General features: G+C 40.2%; 1 protein-coding gene across 8 annotated transcripts in view; it reads left to right on the forward strand.

The window, feature by feature from the left end:
• CDKAL1 (CDKAL1 threonylcarbamoyladenosine tRNA methylthiotransferase) overlaps window positions 1-24454 on the forward strand; it is a 631102-nt gene that overhangs the window by 379274 nt on the left and 227374 nt on the right. For all 8 annotated transcript variants that reach the window (XR_014311876.1, XM_082730990.1, XM_082730994.1 and 5 more), the window contains one exon: window positions 8373-8539. Coding sequence is in view for 7 of the 8 variants with exons in the window: in XM_082730990.1 (XP_082587116.1) it covers window positions 8373-8539 (167 nt within the window). In the remaining variant the exon portion in view is untranslated. The remainder of the gene's footprint in view (window positions 1-8372; window positions 8540-24454) is intronic.

Below are 24454 nucleotides of genomic sequence, written 5' to 3' on the forward strand. Positions count from 1 at the left end.
AATAGATGGTAAAATCTATTTTATTAATACCACCTGCAATTTCTTTTTAGAAATTTTGAATTGAGCAGGTATCTGACCATTAAATCTTTGATATGTGAGGTATGTATCAAACCTTCATATTCTGGTTATTCTTTTTTTCCCTTAAGACACAACTACCTGCTTTTCCACAGAACTTCTAAACTTTTAAATATTTTCTTAGAGTTGCACCTTAATCTTTCATTATGTAGGGACAGTTCTCATCACCCAATCCCCCTCCCCTTGCTTTTTTTTTTTTTTTTTTAACTTTCTATTTACCAGAAAAAAAAAATCTTCAGATTTCGATGACATCAGACCTGGAAAAGCTACACTTAAACATTTACAGGAATATTTTAACCCACTTTTTTGGTCAGTTGCCAAAGTGTAGTAGCTAAAAGGAGCCAAACTGATCTGAATTATGCTATTTATCACTATAGTTACTTGGTGAGTGGGTAGTAGATTCTTGGGGATGATCCTATTTTTTTCTTTAATGAAGGAAAAATGAATTTTTTCCTGCCTCATAACAAAGGATTTTATTTTACTCGTTCTTATTTGTTCCTCCTTCTGAGATTGTAACAATGGCTCAGACTCTGGAGACTGAGTTTTTGGCAAATGTTGGTTTGTTGGGTGTCAACTTAAGTGATGTAAAGATAGAAGCTGGAGGCTCCTTAGTAATCTTTAGGTTCTGTTGAAGGGAAATGAAACAGAAGAGATAAAAGGCCGGCACCAGCTCCTTTCCCTCTTTTCCCTCTTGGTGCTACCAACTAAATGGCCTAAATGTATCACTAGTCTCAGATTCCTTTTTACCTGTTCCTGTTTAATTTTGTGAGTCTGATTTCAGGCATTTTGGTCAATTATAACAAATTCACCCTCCCAAAAAAGAGCAAAAGAAGGTAATTTTTTTAAGACAGACTGGACATTGACCTTAACTATTCCTCCTTTTCCTGCTGTTTCTTCCTATCTACCAAATATAGTGACTTGAGAATTCTCAAATGGCACCAAATATTCATGAGCTTACACATGAAAATATCTTAAAACACAGAGTTATTGAGAACTTTCACTAGCAAGTAGAATATACATGTTGCATATTCATTTGCCCATGACAGTGAATAGGTGATCAACATGTAATTTTTGTTTCCTTAACTCTGCTTGGTGAGCTTGAACCTCATGCCCCCACTGGCTCCCATCTTATAATTCTTTCTCACCGCAAATTCCTCTCTGCCAGCACATCACCCCAGCCACACTGACCTCGTTGTGGTTGCTTGGGAACCATAAACATGCTGATGCTGGATCTTAGGTTCCCTCTGCCGCGAGTGCCCCTCCTTCAGCTAATTGCACATGGCGCATGGCCTTGGTTCATGCAGGGTTCGCGTTATCCTGAGTCTTCCTCAACCACTCCTTGTCAAAAGTAATGTCCTGACCCACCACGTTTTCACTCATTCTTTATCCTGCTTTATCCTGCTTTTAGACATCTTCTAGCACTTACTCATACTTGACAGTATATTATTCATCTTTTAGTTTATTATATCCCTCACGTGAATAAATTTCACTCAAGATCTAACACAGTGTCTGGTACATTAAAATACTCAACAGATACTTGCTAGATGAAGAATGAGCGATGAATGAGTGAATGGATGGATGTTGTGTTATTTGTATTAGAACACCTACACTGTCCTCCTGATGCACCTCCAAACTGAATAGAAGAATGTGATAGAAAGTAGAAAGCTGTATCTGCCATTTAAGCCCTTGAAATGATTAATTTATAAGTTTTATATTCAAGGTCAAATTTCTGTAAAGATAACTGCAGTATTTTTAGTCCCACTTGACCATAGATTTGGTGTAGTTCACTTTGCGGAAAGACCTTGGGCCCATAAAACATTAGTCATAAAGATATTCTATCCTTTTAAAATTTAAGTTCTATTTGTCCTTCATTCTGTAGTTGGGTTCATTGGCCCAGGTAGTGCAAAATGCTTTGCTTCTTTAGTTTCTTTTATGCTCTAAACTATTCTGTAACTCTTGAACGTCGTCTTGGAATCTAGAGGAATTTTTAAATACCTCTATGATCACCTGATACTAGTTTTTTTCTGAGCAGAGGATACTGTGTTGTAGACTTCTTGTTCTTTTCTCCCTCTTCTGACTTCCTTTTCTATCTGTAATGTTTGGACTTCTGGGAGTTGAAGCGGTTGTGATTTTTTTAAAGACCATAGAACATCTCTCTGCATATCCTGCTAAAATACCAGAGGGCCCATTCATAGACACTCCTGTCTGGGTCCTCTCTGGGGGCATTAGAAAAGCCCATATATGGCATAAAAAACACTGTGGGATTAGGAGGATAAACTTAATCTCCCTCACTGAGGCTTACTGCCAGTTCTGGAGCCTGGGGAGTCAGATGCCTTGTTTTCAGAAAGTATGTCATCCTTTTGTGTTGTTTAGTTTGCTTTTAGCTTTCCATTATTTCCAGATTCTTGTAGAAGTATGAAAATAAACAGTATTCTCTCTGATTATGACCTTTCGAAAGAAATAAATTAAACAGGTTGCTTTTGTTTAGCGACAACATGATCAATTTATGTCAACAACTTCTTTTCTGTGTTGTGTTGTAATCACAGAGGTCAGGGTGCTCTGCAAATACTCTGTCAACTCTTGCTATTAGCTCAATAAAAAAGATAATTTTAAAGTTTAATCGTCTTGCGGATAATTGATCTATCTGAACTTACCTGTAAGAGGAAAATCTTACTTTTAGGTAAAAAAAAGAAAATTATATTCACCTGCTGTGCTATCCAGCTGTCCTTGTAGGATAATAGGAAATTCTAAGTAAGGCTGCTGATCTTATGGAGAACATAAGAGACCGTATAGCACACTTTGCCACATTCAAGCTGCATTTCCTTATTGTCCAAAGAAAATTTGTTATTTCCTTACTGCCTAATACAGAACGTAGTATACTCCTGTGCACACACTCTATGTACATGTACACATGTACATCCATATGTATGTGGAACCAAAATTTATTGAGTGCTTCCTATGTGTTATGCAGTGTATTCTTAGGCATCCATTTGTTAGTAAGGTTTTGGCACCTCTGTCTGGAGATGCTTCCATCCTAACGAACCACTAATTATAATGCATTGTGATACAAAATTTTATATAAGATGCTTGGGAGCACAGAACAGGGGCATCAAAATTAGTCTGGGTGGTCAAGAAAATCTCCCTTAAAGTTGTATTCATTATGCAAAGAGTGGAAGACGCTTTAGAGCGAATAGCATATGCGAATGCACGGAGGCCTGAGCAGCAGGACTTGCACAAAGAAGTACAAGGAATTCAGTTCACCGACAGTGGGAGTGATGTCCAGTGTTAGGTTTGCGGAGAACAGTGATTGTGTTGTGATTATGAGACAGTGTTCTTGATCTCAGAAGGTACATGCTGACATATTGAGATTTAAAGTGCTACAACGTCCACAACTAACTCTCAGGGAAAAACAAACAAACAAACCCAAGTATGTGTGTTAGTTGTTTGGTGTACTACTGTTGAGATTTTTCTATAAATGTAACATTGTTCAAAATAAAAAGTTAGCAAAAACACCTTCATGCCTATGATAACTTTTGTTAGTTTGCAATAGTATAAACAATATAGTTGAAGAATGAGGTAATTAATTGATGGTATGTCATTGTTCTATCCAGGATAGCCATGGTTGGTCCTGTTATGATGCTATTTTAATAATACTGTCATTTCAGGGGTGTTTGTTTGTTTGTTTTACAAAACCCTTGAGCACCCAATAATAGGATTAGAAGGATCAAATAAGTTATATTGTCTAATTCACTATTAAGTGAATAGATTGATTAGGTGGAGGACTGGCTATATATATTATTACTTAAAAACATCACCACTGAAGAAATTTCCATGACCCTTCAAATGCTTAATCAGAGATTCATAGTTATTTGTGAATTTTCTAAGTTTTTTTTTTTTTTTTTTTTAAGAACAAGACAAACCATAAACATCTAATTAATGTGCCCTTGTCATCCTTAAAACAGAGGATCTGGAATTCAGAGGAGAGAATTGGATGCGTATTAAAGGAATACAATAGTCTCTGTTTCTAATTCCTATTCCTTATTGGCCGTTGAGGAAGACGGAAGTTGGGCACTGGAATGGGATGGTGGCGAGAGAAGCAAGGGAAGGGCGGGGGCAGGCGCGAAGGAGGCGGAGGGAGAGGGCAGAAGCGTGTTCGGGAGAAGAAAGACTTAGCACATTTTGAGGTGAACTTTATAAAAAAATTTTTTGTCGTGGGTAAAGATTTTCTGGCTATCTGCTGTCGCTCCCTTTGGGTCCCATTAATCACTGTTTACCGTTTTCCTGTTTTTGTAACCCTCACTTTTAGAGACTCTACTCCTAGTGGAACAAATGAATCACCTTTGTGGGGTAGAAATTTTCCAAACGATAAAGCCAGAGCCCCTGGAGGAAAAAATCGGTTCTCTGATTAGATGAAATCAGTCTTTGCCCATATTTTCATCTACTACATCGAAGCCCCTACATAGGGCCAGTTGCAGTGAGTCCTAAGCTTTTGGAATTGAGTTTTGGCCAAGTTTGATTTTCAAGAAGGATTTTCTTTGCTGTGAGACTCTTATTGAGGATATTATCTTTTTTTTTTTTTTTTTTTTTTTTTATGTCTTCTCCTTTTTCTGTCCTCTCTCATCTCAGATTACTCTGGAGCAAAGTTCAGAATCCAGCTGTGGGGGTGGTTCTCCATTTGGGCAAAATACCGTGCATTTGAACTGTAGGCTGGTCTCTAATTACTTGGGCAAAATGATAATGGATTCTAATAATTGAACCTTTAGAGGACTTTCCCTGGTAAGACACATTTCATTCCTTCCTAGTATTTGATCATCTTTTCACCAGAATTAACAGCAACAAAGGGAAGATAGATGATCTGATGAGCCTGATGTTCATTAGAAAAGGCAAAATGAACAATTTCAGGAAAACAAAAATCAGATGGATGAACAGTTTTAGGAAAAAGTAAAATCTCTCCTCAGATGCTTATAAAAAGCTAATTTCTGTCCCACTTTTCCACTGCCTACTTTCCTTTTTTTTGCACGGGTTTATTTTTACAGACCTGGGAGTTTCTACTGGGCATTCATTCCTCTTATCTCAGTTCTTCCTGCTTGCATCCTTTTTTTTTTTTTTTTTCGTGTGTTTGTTTTCCTGACACGTATACATCCCAGTCCACGTTGGAGTGCAGACTGGGCCTATCTCATTGTGGCTGACATCATCCGCCCCCCTTGAGTCAGCCCAGCTAGCCTCTCATTCTGGTGTCTGGGGCTGTGTTCTCCAGTCCCCGCCCCGCCCCCCCCGCCCCCCTGCCCCCACCACTGATAGGGATGTATGTGAAGTTCCCAGGGTGTCTGTTAATGTCCCCTTCCAGCTCCTGGATAATAGCCAGTGTGAGCTCACAGAAGCTTAATGATGAATCCATATCTGTCATGAGTTGGAATTGATGCAGGGCACATAGTAGGGAAGGGCTTAATAAATGTTTGATAGACCAATAAAGAAACGAATGTGCAAAGGAATATAGCTCATAACCCAAGTCCTCAAGGAATGAAGCTGTTTAGGCAAGCCCTTCTGTCCATAAGTATAGCCAATTAAGTGTGCGGCTAGAAGCGCGCATGTGTCCCAGCCTCCATTAGTGATCACAGTCTGCAGCCTGCACTTTCCCTGGTGAATTCAGACGCAAGCGGACCTGACAGGAACCGCTTGCACAGTGAGTAATCACCAGACTTCCCAGAGAAAAAGATGGCAGGGAGGAATTCCGCATTTAGCTTCACCGTTAGTGTGAGATGACTTTCTATATCCCCACGATTGGAAGGATCAGAACTCATTGGAATTCTTGAGATAGAACCTTGCAAAATCCGACTTTCTCACGTTGATTAAGAGCGGAATCAACTCTGACACCTTTTGGGAGGGAATTGGCAAGGCCCGCTTTGCCAAAAGTCCTGGGATTTCACATTTTGCACATGGGCTCTCATTTCACTGTGTTTTAACCCAGGTTGCTGTTATATAGAGCATTTTAGCAGCCTTGATCTTGGAGACATCAAGACCATTATTCCTGTTGTTGCTCTGATTTAGTGTTACAGCTGCTTCCTCTTTATGTGATTTAATTTGAAGTTTCAGCCCACCAGGGGGCTATTGGTCCCCACCTATGCGGCTTTAAGAGCTGGCTGCTGTTTTCTGCATGGATGTTATTTCCATTCCTATTCATAGTGATTTTCCCCCCTTCTATATTCATCCAGCAACAGCAAGGCACTGTTCCAGGAACTCGCTCTCTCTACATAAGGTGCAACATGGAACCATTTGGATGGAAAAATTATAAATTAAAATTATTCTGTTCATTTTAAAATATTCATATTGTGTTGCTCAAGTGCCAGTAACTGGAAAATCAGGGATAATGTCCTGTTTTTATAACCTCTTTCAGAGTGTTTTAAAATCCGTATATGCTGTTACTTAGCCATCTCTTTTCCTGGAGTGGATTTTGTGATAAGATTAAAAACAAAACGGGGTGGGGGGGTGTTGTAGGAGTCCACTGTCTGATGTAATATTCAAATAAAGATAATACCACTGATTGCAACCCTTCTTCTTAAAATAGAAAAATATTTACTCCGTGTGCTGGGAATATTTATAAAACTGACTACAAAGGTAACCTATGAGCATGGCAGACTATTCCTTTTGAAGAGAAAAGTTTTTATTAAATGATTAAAACTAAGCAAACGTTTATTGATTTCTGGAACTACATATTTAATTGAAATAGAGAAAACCTGTGTGTTCACTGGACTACCGATCTGCAGATTCTGAAAACCTCTCCAACTTTTTCAGTAGGACTGTTTTCTTGTTTGTTTGTTTTTGGTTTTGTTTCTGTTTTGATGCCTCCAGTTCTCTATGCTAAGTTATTGATTCTTTAATTGCAGGAAACTAAAATTTTGTTTCTATCCTTGTATTTTCTGTGTTGTACGGGTGTGTTTGAGGATGTGCATGTCTCAGAAAGATAGACCCTAGGGAAAAGTGAAATATGTTTTTATGTGGTTTGGCTGGTTTGGGGTCAAGTAAATATATCTCTTATTCTAGAGGAAAGAGTACTTATTGGAGATCTCAGCTCCGTGTGGATTTTTCCACCTCTGTGGAAGGCATTAAAGAGAGTAAAAGTCTTTACTTTCCGCTTCTCTTTTCTGTAGGTTTTTAGGTTTACAGTCACACAAAAGCCATGTGTTTTGTTTGTTGTCTCCCTTGGCTGGGAATATTTAAATGTATTTTTAAAATTCTTCTCTTCCATCAACTGACGACAATTTAAAATTATAATTTGAAGACTCTTTCTAGAAATGTACACTTTTGGGTCAGGCTGTCGTCTTTGTGGGCCTGGTGTGTATGCCGAGGTTCTTCTGAAGCAACAAATCACTTTAGCATGAACACATTTCACAGGGCTGTTTCATTGTTGGTCTTAGCTTTGTGTGAATCATTTGGCCTTTTAAAATAGGCTAATCCTTTAATCGAATATGCTTTCAGAAAGGTTCTGAAAACCTGGGTGGCTCTTGTTAACTGTCTTTTACTCGTTTTAAATAGTACTAGGTTATCCAGACGTGTTTCTTTTTGATTTTTGAAAGGATGTTATTGCAGGCCATAATATTTAAAGTCAGGATTCTCCGTAATAACAGTAACAACAAAACACACACGCATTCTCCTAAAGTCTGATTGATGGGAAGCAGGACGCAGCCTGCCAGTAAACAGGTTTTTCAGCACAAATACTTAGTTGATACAGCAACCGACTTCTTTGAACACTGCAATATAGAGCACTCTATTCTTAATTGAATAAAGAAAACAAATTAGAATAGTGGCTGCAGGAGAAATGGGTACCTCATAATTAATAATTTGTGAGTTAAACCTTAACTACACTTGACATTTTTCTTTGAGCTGGCGACAGACTGATTAGTGAGTTAACTCCTGGTAGCACCTCTTCTGCGCCGCGACTGTTTCAGTTCCAAGGCTCACGGTGCTCCATAAAATAGGTCTTCATTGTGATGGGATTGTCGCTTTCGTCCTGATCAAAGTGCTTCGGAGGAAGCGCGGCTGAACTGATTGGCTGTGAATGTTAATCACTCCATAGGACGCACTGATAATTTACAGCATTGTGGTAACTCTCTGGTGTTCGTAAAATGAACTTAATAACCCAGTGCCACCACGGGATAAGCTGCTTTTTCTCTGCAGTTGAATACCCCGCCTGCCCGCATAATGGTGTTGAGTAATACTGCATTAAAAAGAGCGAGCAGCTGTATCATGAAGGAAACAGCTCTGCAGCGGATTTGTTCATTATCTCCTTTGATTCACAGAGGGCGTTTGTGAGATATGGTTGACCAGCGAAGACACGGGGGCTTACGGCAGAGACATTGGCACCAATCTCCCCGCACTGCTGTGGAAACTGGTTGAAGTGATCCCTGAGGGAGCGATGCTGAGGCTTGGCATGACAAACCCACCCTATATTTTAGAGCATCTGGAGGTAAGGCAAAGCGCCCCATTTCCCTGCTCACACAGACACGCTCCAGCCCAAGACAGGGTGGCAGCCTCAGCAGCATCGTACGGTTGCATTGAAAACCTCTTGCACAGGATCATTATTATTTTATTTTATTTTATTGTGGTCCCGCGTTCCTAGGAACGAGTGGAGAATTTCAGACCCTCCTCTGCGTCAGTCGCACATCTTGATTTTGCGTGCTCTCCGTTGATGAACGTTGCTTGGGTTTTCCTGTGCTCGCCCCCTCGTCACAGTTCTTTGTTTCTTCTTCGCAGCCCCTCAGACTCCCGTGGCATAAGTGTGCCTCGGTTCCTCCACTCAGTGCCCCGATCTAGTCCAGTTCAGGCGTGCTACGGCCTTGCATTCATTTTGCATCCGGCCGTGAGCACGTTATGGGAACCGCTGTTCGCCCTGGCGGTAAGGGTGCGGGGCTGTAAGTGTGCGGGTGTTTTAAAGCTCCTCCCTTTGTCTGGGGATGGTTAGGGATGAGGTGGGATCCCAGAGAGACGCAGCTTGGTTTTCCTCTCCTTGATTCTCTCGTGGTCACTGTGAACACGAAGGGGTCATGGCGACGGGAGATGCCTGGTCTCATTTGCATCCCTTCCCTGGGTCAGGCGCTTACCCTCAAGGAGCTTACCGTGAAGCTTGAAAAATGGACCCGTGTGCAAGTACCTGGTATCGGATGACACATGCCACAGTAAATATGAGCAAGAAACAGGGACATTTAAGTGAAAAAGTGCATGCCAGGATCCATGACAGCTATTTGAACAATAAAATGATTACATTGGACCCACAGTTCTGGATAAGAAATTTGATAACTGCTATTGGAAAATCACGTGCAAAGTATAGAAACAAGTCGCTTATACTTTTTTATTTTTAGATTTTTTTTTTTTTTAATTTGACAGAGAGAGATCACAAGCAGACAGAGAGGCAGGCAGAGAGAGGAGGAAGCAAGCAGGCTCCCTGCTGAGCAGGGAGCCCGATGTGGGACTCGATCCCAGGACCCTGAGATTATGACCTGAGCTGAAGCAGGCAGAGGCTTAACCCACTGAACCACCCAGGCAGCCTGTCACTTATTCTTTTATCCTCTGTGTTCTTTACAGTTGTTTTGGGCAGGAAAAAAACATTCCCGAATCTAAAAGCAAGCATAGTTGCTAAAATTTAATGCCCAGATCCCAGTGAACAATCAACAATGGTAAGATTGTTTCTGTTGACTTGACTGGAAGCCTGTACTTGTTGAAGTTGTGCTGAAAAGCCTCCCTTACATCTGCAACGTCTTTTAGAAATTCTGAAATCAGATTTGGTAGCAATCTGATTGCTAATTACAAATACATAGTGAAGAAATCCAGCAGTTTCAGTTTTGTTATTCACATATCCCCCAGCCAGATCTTTTAGGTAAAGGGATATGATAGGTTAACTTTAGTGCTTTGGACAGTGGGGGACCGTTAAGATTTGCTATTGAAAAACAAGTTGCAAATGTATCAGTTTATACATAAGCCTGTGACCCAACACTTGAATAAAGCAAGTGGCTTCCCTCTAAAAATCAAATATGGTTAAGTCCTGCTCCATTTGAAGTAAATATGCTAGATGTGTGGTTTGAAACAGGTCTCAGTGAGGACCAAGGGAACCATAGTACTAGAATCAGCAAAGTTCAAGTAGGGAGTAGACATAAAGGGGCAAATCATACATAGGTTCCGAGATGACTGAATAAAGTACATCTTGGAATGAATTCAGCACTTCTGTTAATTGCAAGGTTACAGAAGTAAATGCTGCATTTGTAGCAGATCCTCTGCCCCGAATCTGAAGTAGTGCCAGAGCTGTTGACCTCCACATGCATGCTCCAGGAGAACTTCTGAAATCAGCAGAAGTTGCTAAACCTAGCTTTACACTTCACCTGGAAAAACACCAGATGTTTAGTTCATACGTCGTGGTTGGGGTGACAGCAAGTTCTGATTGTTGTGACATTACCCTTTGAAACCTCTCGCTGTCTGGTATCTGTAATGTCGGCCTTCCCTCCTCTACTGTCATCTTGACAAGGCAGGGACCTCGTCATTTCCGTCTCTGGGTGTACCCGACCGAGTGGTGGTTCAGTAAATGAGTGAATCAAGAATGAGTCAAGGAAGGGCCTTCTTCAAAAAATAAATTAGAGAGCCCCACTCTATAGCCTCAAACTTTCGAGTCTTAACATTTGGGTCAGAAGAGGCTACAGAAGATGACAAAGTAAGTGAACTTCAAGGATGAGAGTTTGTCCCGAAGAAAAGCCACTCACTCCTCTGTCCTTGGTATGCTGGGAGTCACCCACCCTGTCGCACCACACCAAGGGAGAAAGCAATCTAAGGGAAAACAGGAAATGAAACAAATGAGCCGAAGAGTGCAAGAGGAAAATTACCCATGCCTACCTGAAAGGACAAGCTTGAAAAAGCTTCCTTTGACATCTGGACAAGACCTTCGCACCTTGTCCAGTTCTTCTCATTCTCCCCTGAGCAGGAGAGCCCAGAGCGCGCCATGTTCCCCAGACACACCATCCATTGTGTAACAGGAAAGGGAACTGAGCTGTGGAGCCTTCCTTGGCTCCCCCATGTGAAACAGGACATCAGGGAAGGGGGGAGCCCAGCCGCGCTGAGCCTCGGCCCGTGCCCACCAATACGTTGTGCTTCCTCATTTTCCTCTCGCTAAGCTGAGGGCACGCTGCTGAAATTACCTGACTTATCTAAAGAGTGCTGGAGAGAGTTCACCAATAAGAAAAAAAAAAGAAAACAGGAGAAAAAAAAAATCAAAACAAAAATAACACCCGTGAATGACAGATGGTGATGTCTTTTAAACTGTGGGGATAGAAAGAGCCCACTCTTGAAACAACTCCTCATGCTTTAAAACCCTCACAGTGAGGGTTCCTTGAGAATTGTATTGGTGGGAACATGCCTTCTCAGGTTTCTGAAGATGCTTCAGGCTGCAGACTTTAATTATAGAGGATTTCACTGGGCTCTTTTCCTTCTCCATTGTTCTGTTTACTTCACATTCACCGGACTTTGCGATCTTCCTTAAAATGTTTTACCAGCTTGCTTGCTTATTTTTGTATATATGTATTTAATTGAACAGCTTAAAGGGGAAATTCTTCTTCTTCTTCTTCTTTTTCTTTTTTTCTGAGAGAGAGGAAGAGAGCAGCGGGGAGCACAGAGGGTGAGAAGGAATCTTAAGCAGGCTGCACGCCCAGCATGGAGCCCAACATGGGGCCCAGTCTCACAATCCCGAGATCATGACCTGAGCTGAAGTCAAGAGTCGGACACTTAACCCATCGAGCCATCCACATACCCCACAAAGGCGAAATCATTTAAAGGAAAATATCAGAGTTTCTGTGATTATTTAAAAGTACAATGTGGAAAAATAGATCTATGGATAATAGGAACAGAATAGTTGATTAAAAAAATAGATCTCTTGATAATAGGAACAGAAGATGCATATTATAGTTAACATAGGTTGTACTTTTAAGGTATTATCATGAGTCTAGGGCCGCCTGCTTGGCTAAGTCAGTAGAGCATGTGACTCTTGAACTCAGGGTCACGAGTTCAAGTCCCATGTTGAGCATGGAACCTACTTAAAAAAAAAGTCTAGCATTATGTGTGGCACCTTATATAGTAGACATTAAATTAATGTGTAGTGAATGAAAGGGAGAGAGGAAAATTCTTAATCCTTAACAGGCAAGTAATTAAGTGTTGTTTGGAACATCTATAAACCCTAATTTTAACATATTCCCGCCTTAATAAAATAATTTGAGATGCATTTTAAATGATGAGATAGTTGACAAAGAGATAATCTCAAACATCGTACTTACATATATGTCTCTTTGAAAAGCATCCTCGAATTGCAGAAACCGAAGTATAACCTTATGCAGTACTTACAATATGGACATGAGGTCAAAACAATAGATAAATCAATGGATTGAAACCTATTAGCCCATCTTAAAGACCTTGCAGACCTGTCTGTTACCCATAGGAAGAGGATACACTCTTTAGCTTGGCATACGGGGACCTCAGGATGCCTTCTTCCAATGCATCCCTGTGTTCCCACGTCCTTGGTACCCTGTGGTGTCTCCTGTATGCTGTGGCTTTTTCATCCTCCTGAAGTTTCTACTTGAACTTCTGCTCTTTGCATTCCCACCACGCAGTGATTGTTGGTAGTAATGACGGAATCAGACGAACCGCTGCTCCGTTCGTTGACACGTAGATGGCCCCCACATGGCAGAAGAGAGAGGTTTTTGTGCTGTGTTTGCTCTCCTGTTGACATTATGGAGGTAATAACCGAGGCATATTCCTCTTGAGTGAACTCTGACTTTACAGAGAGTGGGGTGACTGGTGAACTTGCGCATTCTTGAACCATGTTGCTTTGTGTTGCTCTCCTGGTTGTAGATAGCCCACAGCTAAGGATGAATTCAGGCAACATGGTACCTGTGAACCCCACAAGGTATCTAGAGGCCAGTGGCAGGGGCACACTGGCTACCTGTCCTCGGGCTCCAGATCTCTGGTACCTTTTTTCAAGACTGCCTGATAATAACATCAGTACAGTTTGTCGACTGCTCGTTATTTTCAAGAAACCACACCGATTGCTTTCCACACATTAACTCTTTTCCTTCTTAAAATAAGCTACCTATAGAGATGCTATTCTCCTGATTTCACTGATGTAAAGCTACATCTTAGAACGCTTTAATTATTGGTCAGATTACATAACTCGCTAGCAGCTGGACTCATCTTTTTTTAAAGATTTTATTTATTTATTTGACAGACAGAGATCACAAGTAGACAGAGACAGGCAGAGGGTGGTGGTGGGGGAGCAGGCTCCCCGCTGAGCAGAGAGCCCAATGCAGGGCTCCATCCCAGGACCCTGAGATCACAACCTGAGCCGAAGGCAGAGGATTAACCCACTGCGCCACCAGGTGCCCTGGACTGTTTCTTATCCTACTTCCTCCATCTTTCACAGAGCGCTCTCTACCGCCGCCAGATTCCCACCATGCTCTGTCGGCCTCCGTCCGGCCTCCCCGTGTGGGCGCTCATCACCCTGCTCTAGCACCCCTCACTCACATGTAAACCCAACAGAACTGTCACCACCTTTAGGGAGAGGCCATCTTGGTCACCTCTTTGCACTTCGGTGCCTGTGACGACAGGCCTGATGAATGTGGATGGAACGGTGCATAGCTCTTCCGGACTGCCTGTCTCCTGAACGTTGCAGTATCTTCAGATCTGTGCCGGGCATCTGGTTTTGGAAGACCTTGTGGATGGCTGTCACGTGTGTTTCTCACTTAGGAGTCACACTTCTTTGAGGAGATAGGAGATGGTGAGGCAAGATCCATCTAAGGGATCCATTTTATTTATTTGTTCTGCTAGCATTCATGATGATAGATAGTATCTTTAGAACTACCTGGAGCAAATGAGCTCACTGTATGATTACTTAATTTATAGATCGTCTAGGCTCTTAGCTTCTTTCTCCTCCTTCCCACTCCTTAGCTCTCACTGTTTTCTTTTTGTTCCCATTTTGTTTTCTTTCTTTCTTTCTTTCTTTCTTTTTTTTTTTAAATAATCTCCCATCAGAGAAATCAGTAGTGGATGGTCAAGAAGGAGAAATTAAAATCAGGCAATTTGTCTTGTTTTTCATTTTATGGGTTGGCTGGTAAGGAAAAGTTATTAAAGCTGTTGACTGGGCAGGGATAAGGGAAGGATCTATGGATTTTATTTATCTAAGCTGTTCGGGTTCTCCCTGTGTTATGAATAATCTGAAATAACTGTTATCTCCCTTAAGATTCCTACATATCTTAAAATTGTATCTGAATTTTAGTACATCACCTGCAGCCTGGTCCAGAGAGGGGAAGTTGATTAATCTGGATCATAAATAAATACTTGTTATTAAGGACCTAACTACATTCAGAGTTATGAGCAAATCAGATTACTTATTTTTCATTTTATATTACTCTGGGAAATATCACTAAAATTACTATCAACATTGCTATTATACCACATTTTATTTAGCTTCAGTTAAAACATATAGTTTTTTACAAGATTTACATTTAGTATATTTATGTTATGTTATGTAAGATGGATCCTAAATAGTGATGTTTAAAGTGTTGTATCTGTTTTTGGTTGAGAAATCTTGTAATGATTAACAGTTTTCCATTACCCTTGGTTTTTATATATTTGCTTCTGCTTAAATGATCGTACATTCTAACCTAATTGGATATGTATCAAAATTAATTTATCTGGTAAAAGACAATAAATACGCCACATGGTAATTTATGAGCACTAATGATATGTTTGGCTTTGCAGACTTCTAAAAACTTCCTCATGGTTTCAAAATAATAGCAATTTCAGTACTTGCTGTACCTCTGTTGTGTCAAAGCAATACAGAATTTCTAAACTGAAGTCAATAATTCACATGGGGGCCCTTAAAATTATTTTTCCTTATGGCTTATCCTTTTAAGAGTAACAGAAAAACATGCAAACAGACTTTGTGCTGTTGTATATAAAATATTTCCCCTTTTTGATAAATGGAAGGACAGGCCAGGTGATTTATTTTAAGCAAGAAGGTGGAGAGGAGAAATCTATTTCTGCCATCCAGATCGAGCTTTGGGACATCAGTGTATGATTCGATCTGACTGTCGGCTCCCATTTTCTGGCCAATTATAATCCTCAGCGCTTCATTCTTAACCTGGCATTTGTGAATTTCAGGAGGTCCCTGACATGTCTGAAACTGGAAGCCAAAGTTTGTGCCTTTCTGAAAATCGAGGGGAGGGGAGACTCCCTCAAATACTGAAAGGCTTTTCTGGGAGCCTAATGCTGAGTGCTGGGAGGGAAGGGCAGGGAAGAATGGGGGGCAGGCCCCAGCGCTGTTTGCCACATGATTCGATAACTTGTGATGACAGATGAAATTAAAACACTCCTCCGCGCAAGCGTGATTGCAGGCTCCTTTCTCCCGGGCCTGGGCTGAGCAGCAGCACAGCTTCAGTGGGGCCATCTCAGACCCTTCCATCTCTGCCCTGTCACTGCTGTGACCCTCACTTGATTCCTCGTCACCTCCCAGCCTCTGAGCTCTAGCCCTTCACAAGAAGCCTAAGCTTTTCTCAAGCCCGACAGCCCCTCTGAAAAACTTCCATAGCGTGTTGCTTCTTACTCTAGTCTCAGTTTGCAATATTCAATGGTGAAGCCTTGTGTTTCTTTGCAGATCCAAGGACCTAGAATAGAAATGAACTCAGAAACATACAGACAGGATCTCGGCAAGTGACTCTTTGTGTCTGCCCTCACACCCAACAGACTCAACAGGTTTCATCAGGAATTTTATGGTCCCCATGTTTTCTGGGGAAAATGAACCATTTTGTGGATGAATGTTCCTCATGTTGAAAATTCTAGTTACATCTGTCTTCCTGGGAAGTGCAATGGAAAATGCATTGGTTTAACAATTCTATTTGTATGGCCATCAGTGATGTATAGAGACCTACCCATTGGGCTTCTCTGCTATCTCAGTTCCCATTTCTGAACTACCAGATAGCACAGGTGGGCGTCTAGACCCTGTATGGGAATATAAATGATCAGATCATCTTTGGTTATGATGAAGATGCTTTAATCCACTTTGTAGTAAAAGCTTTCTGTATTTCTCAATCTCTAATATCATTTTTCCCCTTGTATTGGCCTAAAATTTTGAGTTTTGCTCATGAAATCCAGTAACATGTGGATATTTATTCTTTTGGGAATTTTTCCTGGGAGGACATTTCCTGAGAGGGAAAGTACATAGGGATAAAACATGTGTCAAGATGATAAGTGAAAAGGCCCCAGCAAATGCTTCTGTAAAGAAAGTGACACCATGGTCAAATACCCATGTCTCTCTCTATAGAGATCTTTTAACAAAGCAAGAGACTTCTGTGTATATATATGAACATACATATTAGAAGTTATATAATACATATTATTTATAAATATATATAATATGTAATATAGTATACATTAGATATATTGAGAATTATATACATGAAATACTTTCTAGAATACTTCAGGAATATTCTAGAATACTTAAAAAGACTGCAAATTTACATATTTCAGTCGTGGCATACAAATGTTCCTATTTCATCTTTTAGTATTCCTGTGTATATTTTCATTTATAAAGGAGGGTATTAGATATGTATGTGGTTTAATTTGCATCTTAAAAGGCATTTCACATTGCCATTCCCCTGAATCCTTAATTTCACAGGAGTAGCTGAGAAGGCTTCCATGTCACCTGTCAAAATTAGTATAGTTCAAACACCACAATACACCATCTGTGGGCTTTATCTTCCTCATTAATTTAGGAAATCACTTGTGCTCAAACCATTGAGAAAGGCTGCCTTTGACTTTCCTTCATAAGCACAGAGAGCCGCCAACACACAAGGCAATCAACGGTCATTCCTTTACATTTTTCTTTTGATTCTAGGATCATTTCTCTATTGATTTCTTTGCTCTGATAGCTTATGAAAGGCTACCTTAGGCACTTGCTAATTCAGCACTTAGTAAAATGAAATCCTCATATTTTATATCAGGTGGGTAATGGAATTTTCAGATGATTCATGGTGTAGAACAGAAAGGTTGGTAATGAAGTTAATGGTTCATAGAATGCTATAGTGACAGTCTGCATATTTTCCAGAAAGTACAATTTCTTCGTTTGCTTCTATTCGTGTCTAATCTACTAAATTGTTTCTTCTAGGTCCCAAATGTATCTTTTCTTTTCCCCACATCTTCCTTTGCGTACCACAATAATAATCGGCATGAAAATGTTAAAGTTTCAAAATTGAACTCTGAAATTCTGTAATGCCATTTAACAGTAAATAACGATTGTGCCCTAGATTGGAGACGTAAAGGTTTTAAAATTATTATTATTGTTAAGAACTCCTTTATTTGCATGTCATATAGCAAAACTGTCAAAAAGATTAAATGGGCATGAGCGGTCCCTGTGCAATCAATCATTTTCAGTATCAGAGTTGCTGTATGTGGTCCAGAGAAAATCAAACTGTAATGCTGAAAGTAATTTTTAATTAATTTTTCATTAATTTAGGGGGGAAGTCCATTCTGGTTTTTTTTTTTATAGCATATATTTTTGTGTGTTTTTAAAAATCACTGAAAACTTTGCCACATGTAAAGCAGTGTATGATTACAGAGAAATACTGTGGATAAGTCTCTCTCTAATATATGGCAACAAAGAAAGAACTTCCTAATTACATGTTAAAATGTATCTTTAAAAAAGCAAGCTTTATATCAGCTCTTCTTACCCCGTGTCATATGGAATATCAGCCTCCATTCTGATCAGTTGAAACTTCAGACCTTAGTCTTCTGATTAACGTGTAACTGTATTTTCAACCTTCATTTTTTTCCTGCCTCAACAAAGCCTTTTTATTTGTTTGTTTCTCTATTCTTCTGTTACTGCCCATGTGTCAGTTTCCTAAGGTTGATGTAACCAAGTACCGCAGACTAGGCTGCTTAAAATGACACAGATTTATTCTCGCCCAGGTTGGGAGGCCAAAGGTCCAAAGTCAGAGCGTTGGCAGGCTCAGTTCCTTTCTGGAAGCTCTGAACTGAGAACCTGTCCGATTTCTCTGTCCTAGCTTCTGGTGGCTGCTGGCAGACTTGGGCATTCCCTGGCTGGTAGACACGTCACCACAATTTCTGTGTCAGTCTTCACATGGCCTTCTCTCTTTGTGTCCAGATTTCCTCTTCTTTAGGGGTACTAGTCATTGAGTTAGGGCCCACCTTAATTAAGTTTGACCTCATTTAAACTGGGTAATATCCATGAGGACCCTGTTTCAAATGATCGTATTTATAGGTACTGGGGATGATGTCTCCAATATATCTTTTTTGAGACACAGCGCAACCCACAACAACCTTGTTTTGCGGTAAACAGACATTTTCTAGGATGCCATTTTAATTCCGTTGTTTTATCTATGTTAATATCCATGTGTGTGTTTGTGTGTGTGTGTGTATAGTTAGTTATTTTCTTCCTGGATGCCTTAGAGATTACAGTTAATACCTTAATTTGTAGCAGTCTACTTTGAATTAATACCAATTTTATACTAGTATACAAAAACTTTTATGTATACCTTAGTTCCTTCTCCCCTTCTGTGCTGTTGTTGTCATACCAATTACATTTTTGTACATCGTATGCCCATCAACACCTTTCTTACATTTTTTTCTTTACTGAGAGAGAAGTGTGAGCAGCGGGGGTAGGGCAGGAGGCAGAGGCAAGTGGGAGAGAGACTGAAGCAAGTTCCATGCTTAGCACAGAGCCTGATACGGGGCTCCATCTCATGAACCTGAGCTCACAACCTGAGCCGAAATCAAGAGTCAGATGCTTAACCAGCTGACCCACCCACGTGCCCCCTCATCAACACATTTCTAATTAGTGCTTTATGCCATTGTCTTTTAAATTACATAAGTTAAAAAACAAGTGTTACAAACAGAAACCACATTTATACTGTCTTTTCTATTTATCTGTATAGTTTTCATTACCAGGGCTCTCTATTTTTTTCATGCAGATTGTAGTTACTGTTCTAGGGTCCTTTCATTTCAGCCGGAAGAACTTCATTTAGTATTTTTAACATAGGTCTGCTAGCCATGTAGTCTCTCAGTCTTTGTTTATCTGGGAATGTCTTAATTTTTTTCTTCTTTTTTTGGAGGATCCCATCTGTAGATTTCGAATTCTTGACTAACAGTCTTTTTCTTTCAGCCCCTTTTATGCCATGCCCGTGCCTTCTGGCCTCTGTGAGTTCTGAGGAGAAGTCAGCTGTTAATCCGCTTGGGCATCCTGGTGGGTTGTGAGTTTCTCCTCTCTGGCTGCTCTCAGGATTCTCTCTTGGTCCTTCCGCAGCTTGATTGTGAAACCCTTGGGGCAGATCTCTTGGAGCTTATCCCACCAGAGCTCCCAGAATGTATAACGTTTTTCTTCAAAAGTTGTGAGGCCTTTTTGCCATTATTTCTTCAGATACTCTTTCTGCCTTTTTTTCCCTGCCTCCGCCTGGAATTCGTATTATTTGTGTGTTGGTATGCTTGATGGTACCCCGCAGATTTCTGAGGCGCTCTTCATTTTTATTTATTCTTTTCTCTTTCTGTTCTTGAGTCAAAGTAGTCTCAATTGACCTGTCTTCAGGTTTGCTGACTTCTTCTTCTGTCTTCTCAGATCTCCCACTGAGCCTCTTTAGTGAATTTTTCTTATTTCCATTGTTATACTTTTCTTACCAGAATTTCTATCTGGCTCTTTTTTACAGTTTCTTTCTCAGTACTGATATTCTTTATTTGGTAAGACATTATTCTCATGCTTTCTTTTGGTTCTTTAAACATATATATTTTTCTTCTTTGAACATATTTAAAATGATGATTTAAAGTTGTCTGATGAGTACAATCTGGGCTTTTGCCAGGACAGTTTCTATTGGCTGCTTTTTTTCCTTGTGTGTTTTGCATTTTATATAAAAACCAGATATTTAAACAGACATGTAAGCATAGTGTGGAAGCTCTGGAAATCAAATAGTCCTCCCTTGCCTGCACTATGTTGTTGTTATTGTTATTATTGTTGTTTGTTTAGTGACTTCTTAAAATTTAATTCAGTAAAGTCTGTATTTTTATGTGTAGATAGTGAAGTCTGTGCCCCATTAGTTTAGTGTCCAGCTGATGGGTAGAGGTTTTCTTAAGTGCCTCAACCTTAAATCTCTCCCTCTTCACAGAGGAGCATACTGGAGCATGTCCTAAATGCTCAGTCAGGATGCTTACAGCTATGTCTTTAGCTTTATTTCCTCTTTGTGCAAAACTTCAGGTTGAGCCAGAGGTGAGAGCTGAGGGCCTTCTTGGGTATTTAGCGAGCCCAGGTACAACCTCGACACACACACACACACACACACACACACACACACAGTCAGTCCTCTGTGTGCTTGTAGCCCTCTAGAGTCCTTACAATATGTCAGGGTTTTTCAAAGCCCCCTCTGGACATCACATTCCCTAGTTTTTCCTGTTAAGCTTTTTGGTTTGTTTATCATTTGCCCTAACTTATTCACAGCCCCAGGCAGCCCTGATGTTGAACAATTGCAACTGATTATTTTTGACAAATGCCCCTGGGAAAAAGGCTGTTTTCACTATGTGAGTGCCAGGTCAGGTTAAATAAGCAAGCTGAGTGAGTAGAGTCATCCATAGAACCACTAGACGGATCAGATAATGACAGTTTTCTTGGAATAGGGCTTTGAAGGAGCTCTGACCCTCTTTTGTCCCCTCCAGTGGCTGCCCAGCTGCTGGTTTTCACCATGATTAGAGGCTTTTGGTTTTCAAGGCTACTGCAGAACTGGGGAGTGCGAGGAGAGGAACGGGCAAGTTTAAAATGCCTCATAGCTCTTTATGCCTACCAGGAGTCCTCCATTTTCCTTGCAAAAGGCTACCCAGATTGCTACAAGCCTTTAGTTAATTTCCAGAATTCTGAAAAAATTGATTTTGACCATTTTGTCACTACTTCATTGCCTCTATGGAAGAGAGGATTTTCAGAGTCTTTGCTCTGTCAGTCCTTCTCATATCAGTAAATATTATTTATGCCTCGAAACGGGCTGCCTATATATCTGTCAGCCATTAGTATGTTCGGTTAGTCCATTTTCTTGCTTAATTTTTGTGTTCCATGTCAAAGGTGCCATCAATCACTTAGGGTGCCATCTGCCCTCCTAACGCTTTTGAGGAGGAGCTCATGTCATTAGAAGGTTATTGACAGCAAAAGATCACTATTAATTGAGTCTCTCAGTGGCCTGTAACAAACATCACCCTCACAGAAAACGCAGAGATAAAATGTAGACCTCATTAGATACTCACAGCTCTGGGCAACACATGGGAGGTAATGTGGCATACATAGATTGAATCTTGACTATGACCGTTGGTTGCTTCCCGCTCTCTATTTTTAATTGATTCTCTTATTAAGAACTCTATCAAATAGTATTTTTAAATTTCTATTCTAATAGATAATCCAACTTCTACAATCACTATCTTTTATGTTGCTGAAGTTTCTGTGTGTCTTGATTCCTAAAAATGCTTTGTTTCCTTGATAATGATGTGCCCTTCACAAGGCTATGTTCCATCATCTGTGTAGCCTTCCAGAAAACTTTGCATATCAATTGATTAGGCATTTGTTAATCAGAAAGATGTTTGCTGTTGATGTCGATTTACTAAACTAAAAAGATACCCAGTTGGCAACTAGCAGCTATATACTTTAGGATTTGCAATAAACCACTGGAAAATACTGATAATTTGGAGATATTTAATACCAGGGATTAATGAGTCATTTTGAAATGTGCAGTACATTGTTTCACCATCATGAAAATAAACAAAGACTTTAAAATGCCTTGGTTTTATTACCAGCATTTTTGTTAAAACATCTATATGATGTTTTTATTTATTCTTCTTCCATCTTGAATGGGTCATAATTGTAGGAAGTGTTCACACAAGTAGAAAACCCGAGTCTAAATCAGTTTTGTCATTAATCTGTTCGTTTAGTTGAATCATGATCACTTCATTCATCTAAGTCTTTCTGAAAAGGGAACACCATTTTGAAGGGATTTAAATGAATGAAACATTACAAATTTTCCATTTGATTTCTCATTCTGAGCCTTCTGAATTTTTTTCAAACTCATTTTACTTGGGTTAAAACTTTTAAAAAGTAGCATTTTAAAAAAAAAAATGTGCCATTTCATTATCTGGTATTTGGTTTGAACTAATCATCTTAACACTTGCTTTCAAGGTTATATCCTATTTATAGAAACCTTTGTCCCTGAGGCCTAAATCACATGGACTTCATGAGTACAAAGAATTTCTGTAGGAAGTGTGAGGAATTACTTCCTTGACTTGCATCCACCATCGAAAACCTGAGAAAGAAGCATTCTCTCGGATAGCATGGCCCTCCACACTTTCACATGCTTTTCATATTGTAAATAATGCAGTATAAAAGTGAACATTGCAGAAAACCATTATCACAGCGATCTCTGTGTTGTTCAAGAGATGATTTGTCTGCAGATGGACTCTGTTGGTTCCCCGCCCATGGCCCTGGAGAGGAATTGGGGGTCATTTTGGTGGCCGGCTCCATGAGTCCTCAGACACCCTCTCTAGCATCAATTCCCAATCACACCGGGCTTGGGGCACTCTCCACACTCTGAGTGAGCCTTCGTGAGTTTCCCAAGGCACCAGCTCCTCTTTTGTTTACTCTCAGTTTTACTGATGGAAGCCTGTAAGTTTCTTTGTATGTCTCTCCTTCTCAAAGTCTTTACTATTTCTGGAAAGAAGTTGTCAAAAGAAAACAAGATAAACATTAAACTACTTCTGTCCCTCTTGCTCTTACCGTCAGCCTAGCCCACCTTCACCTCTGTCCATTTCCTCAGTGGCAGGTACATTTCCTGCTTGGAACATGTGTAATCCATGTTAATACTGGGACTTCAGTGTGGGGTAGCTCATGAGCCTCTGTTCTCTTGTCTTGAGCAAGGATCTTGGATTTGAGAACTCAGAGGGAGTCCGTAAAAATAGAACTGAGTGTTGCTGATGGGCGGGGTCCGGGCCATTCTTTGATACTGTCCTGGATGTGATTGATTTGGGTGGGGCACTGGACAGATTTTCACATTTCTCCAGGTTTTAGTGTTTTCAGATATCAATTGGGTCATAATAGCAGTTACCCTATACAAAGAATATTAAATAATGTGTCAACAGCGCTTCGTGGGATCCTATGTAAATCTAGTATTTTGTTTTTGCCTGGAATAGAGTAACACCTGTAGAACCACCAATGAATTATGCATAGAATGCTTAGGATAGTACCTGACGCATAGAAAGTGCTCACTAGCTATCAGCTGTTATTATTGTTCTCTTACAGGAATTTTGGAATTTTATCTTAAAACAGTGCATCAGATCTGACAGTACAGAACTTGGTTCTTACTTTCCTGTACAAAGGTGTGTTTTGAATCAGGTATTTCTAACTCGGAAGTATTTTCTCGTATCGATGAGAGATGCAGACTGAATCTGAAGGCCTTCTAGGGAAGGAGAAAGCTGTCCAGGGAGGGAGTGAAGCAGGGCTCATGAAGGCAGTAGGAGGCTTTCTGAGGGGGGAGGAGGGGGGAGTGTGGCTCAAAGGAACTAAACCCTGTAAGCAGAGACAGGCATATGCTAGTATTCTCCTGGGCCTCTGCTTTAGTGTCACCATCTTGTTGTTTGCCCCACAGGATGTCCGTGGGAGACTCCATGTTGTTGTGTGTACGGGGAACTGGCCTTTCTTCCAGTCATTCTCCTGTTGAACATTAGGATGATTTCTGGATTTCAGTTATTCTCCTGTTGAACATTAGGATGATTTCTGGATTTCAGTTATTCAGAATAAAGCTTACATGAACATTACGTGTGCCCTTTGGTGAACATATATACTCATTTCTCCTGGGTATATAGCTAGGAGCTGAGTTGCTGGCTCACAGAGTCAGCATATGTTTGGCCTTAATGAAATTGCCAGCCAGGTACGAGACTTGCCACTGTTCGTTTAAATAGATTTTGAATGGCCAGTATTTGAATGATCCAGTATTTAATCCCCCAACAAATGGGGAGGTGTTTGGGATTGGTTTTTGGGGTTGAGGTTGGTTTTTCCCAGTGGTTGGTTGATGTAGTAATGCCTGTTCAAGAGAATGAAAACATTTGGAATGTAGTGGTTTTATTTATATTAAATATGTTTAATATTGGTAGACTCAGTAAGTCACATATACTGTTAGAATATATTCTTGTGAACCTTGGTTAAATCTGTAATAAAAGTGTTTTATTATGAAACCTGTCATAAATTTTAACTTGTAAGAGTTGCATTTAAGAAGGCACTCACAGTTCTGAAAATCTGAAGACCTTGGTTCTAATCTAACCCTTCTTCTAA

Source organism: Mustela nivalis, assembly GCF_964662115.1.
Source record: "Mustela nivalis genome assembly, chromosome: 5".
NCBI lineage: Eukaryota > Metazoa > Chordata > Mammalia > Carnivora > Mustelidae > Mustela > Mustela nivalis.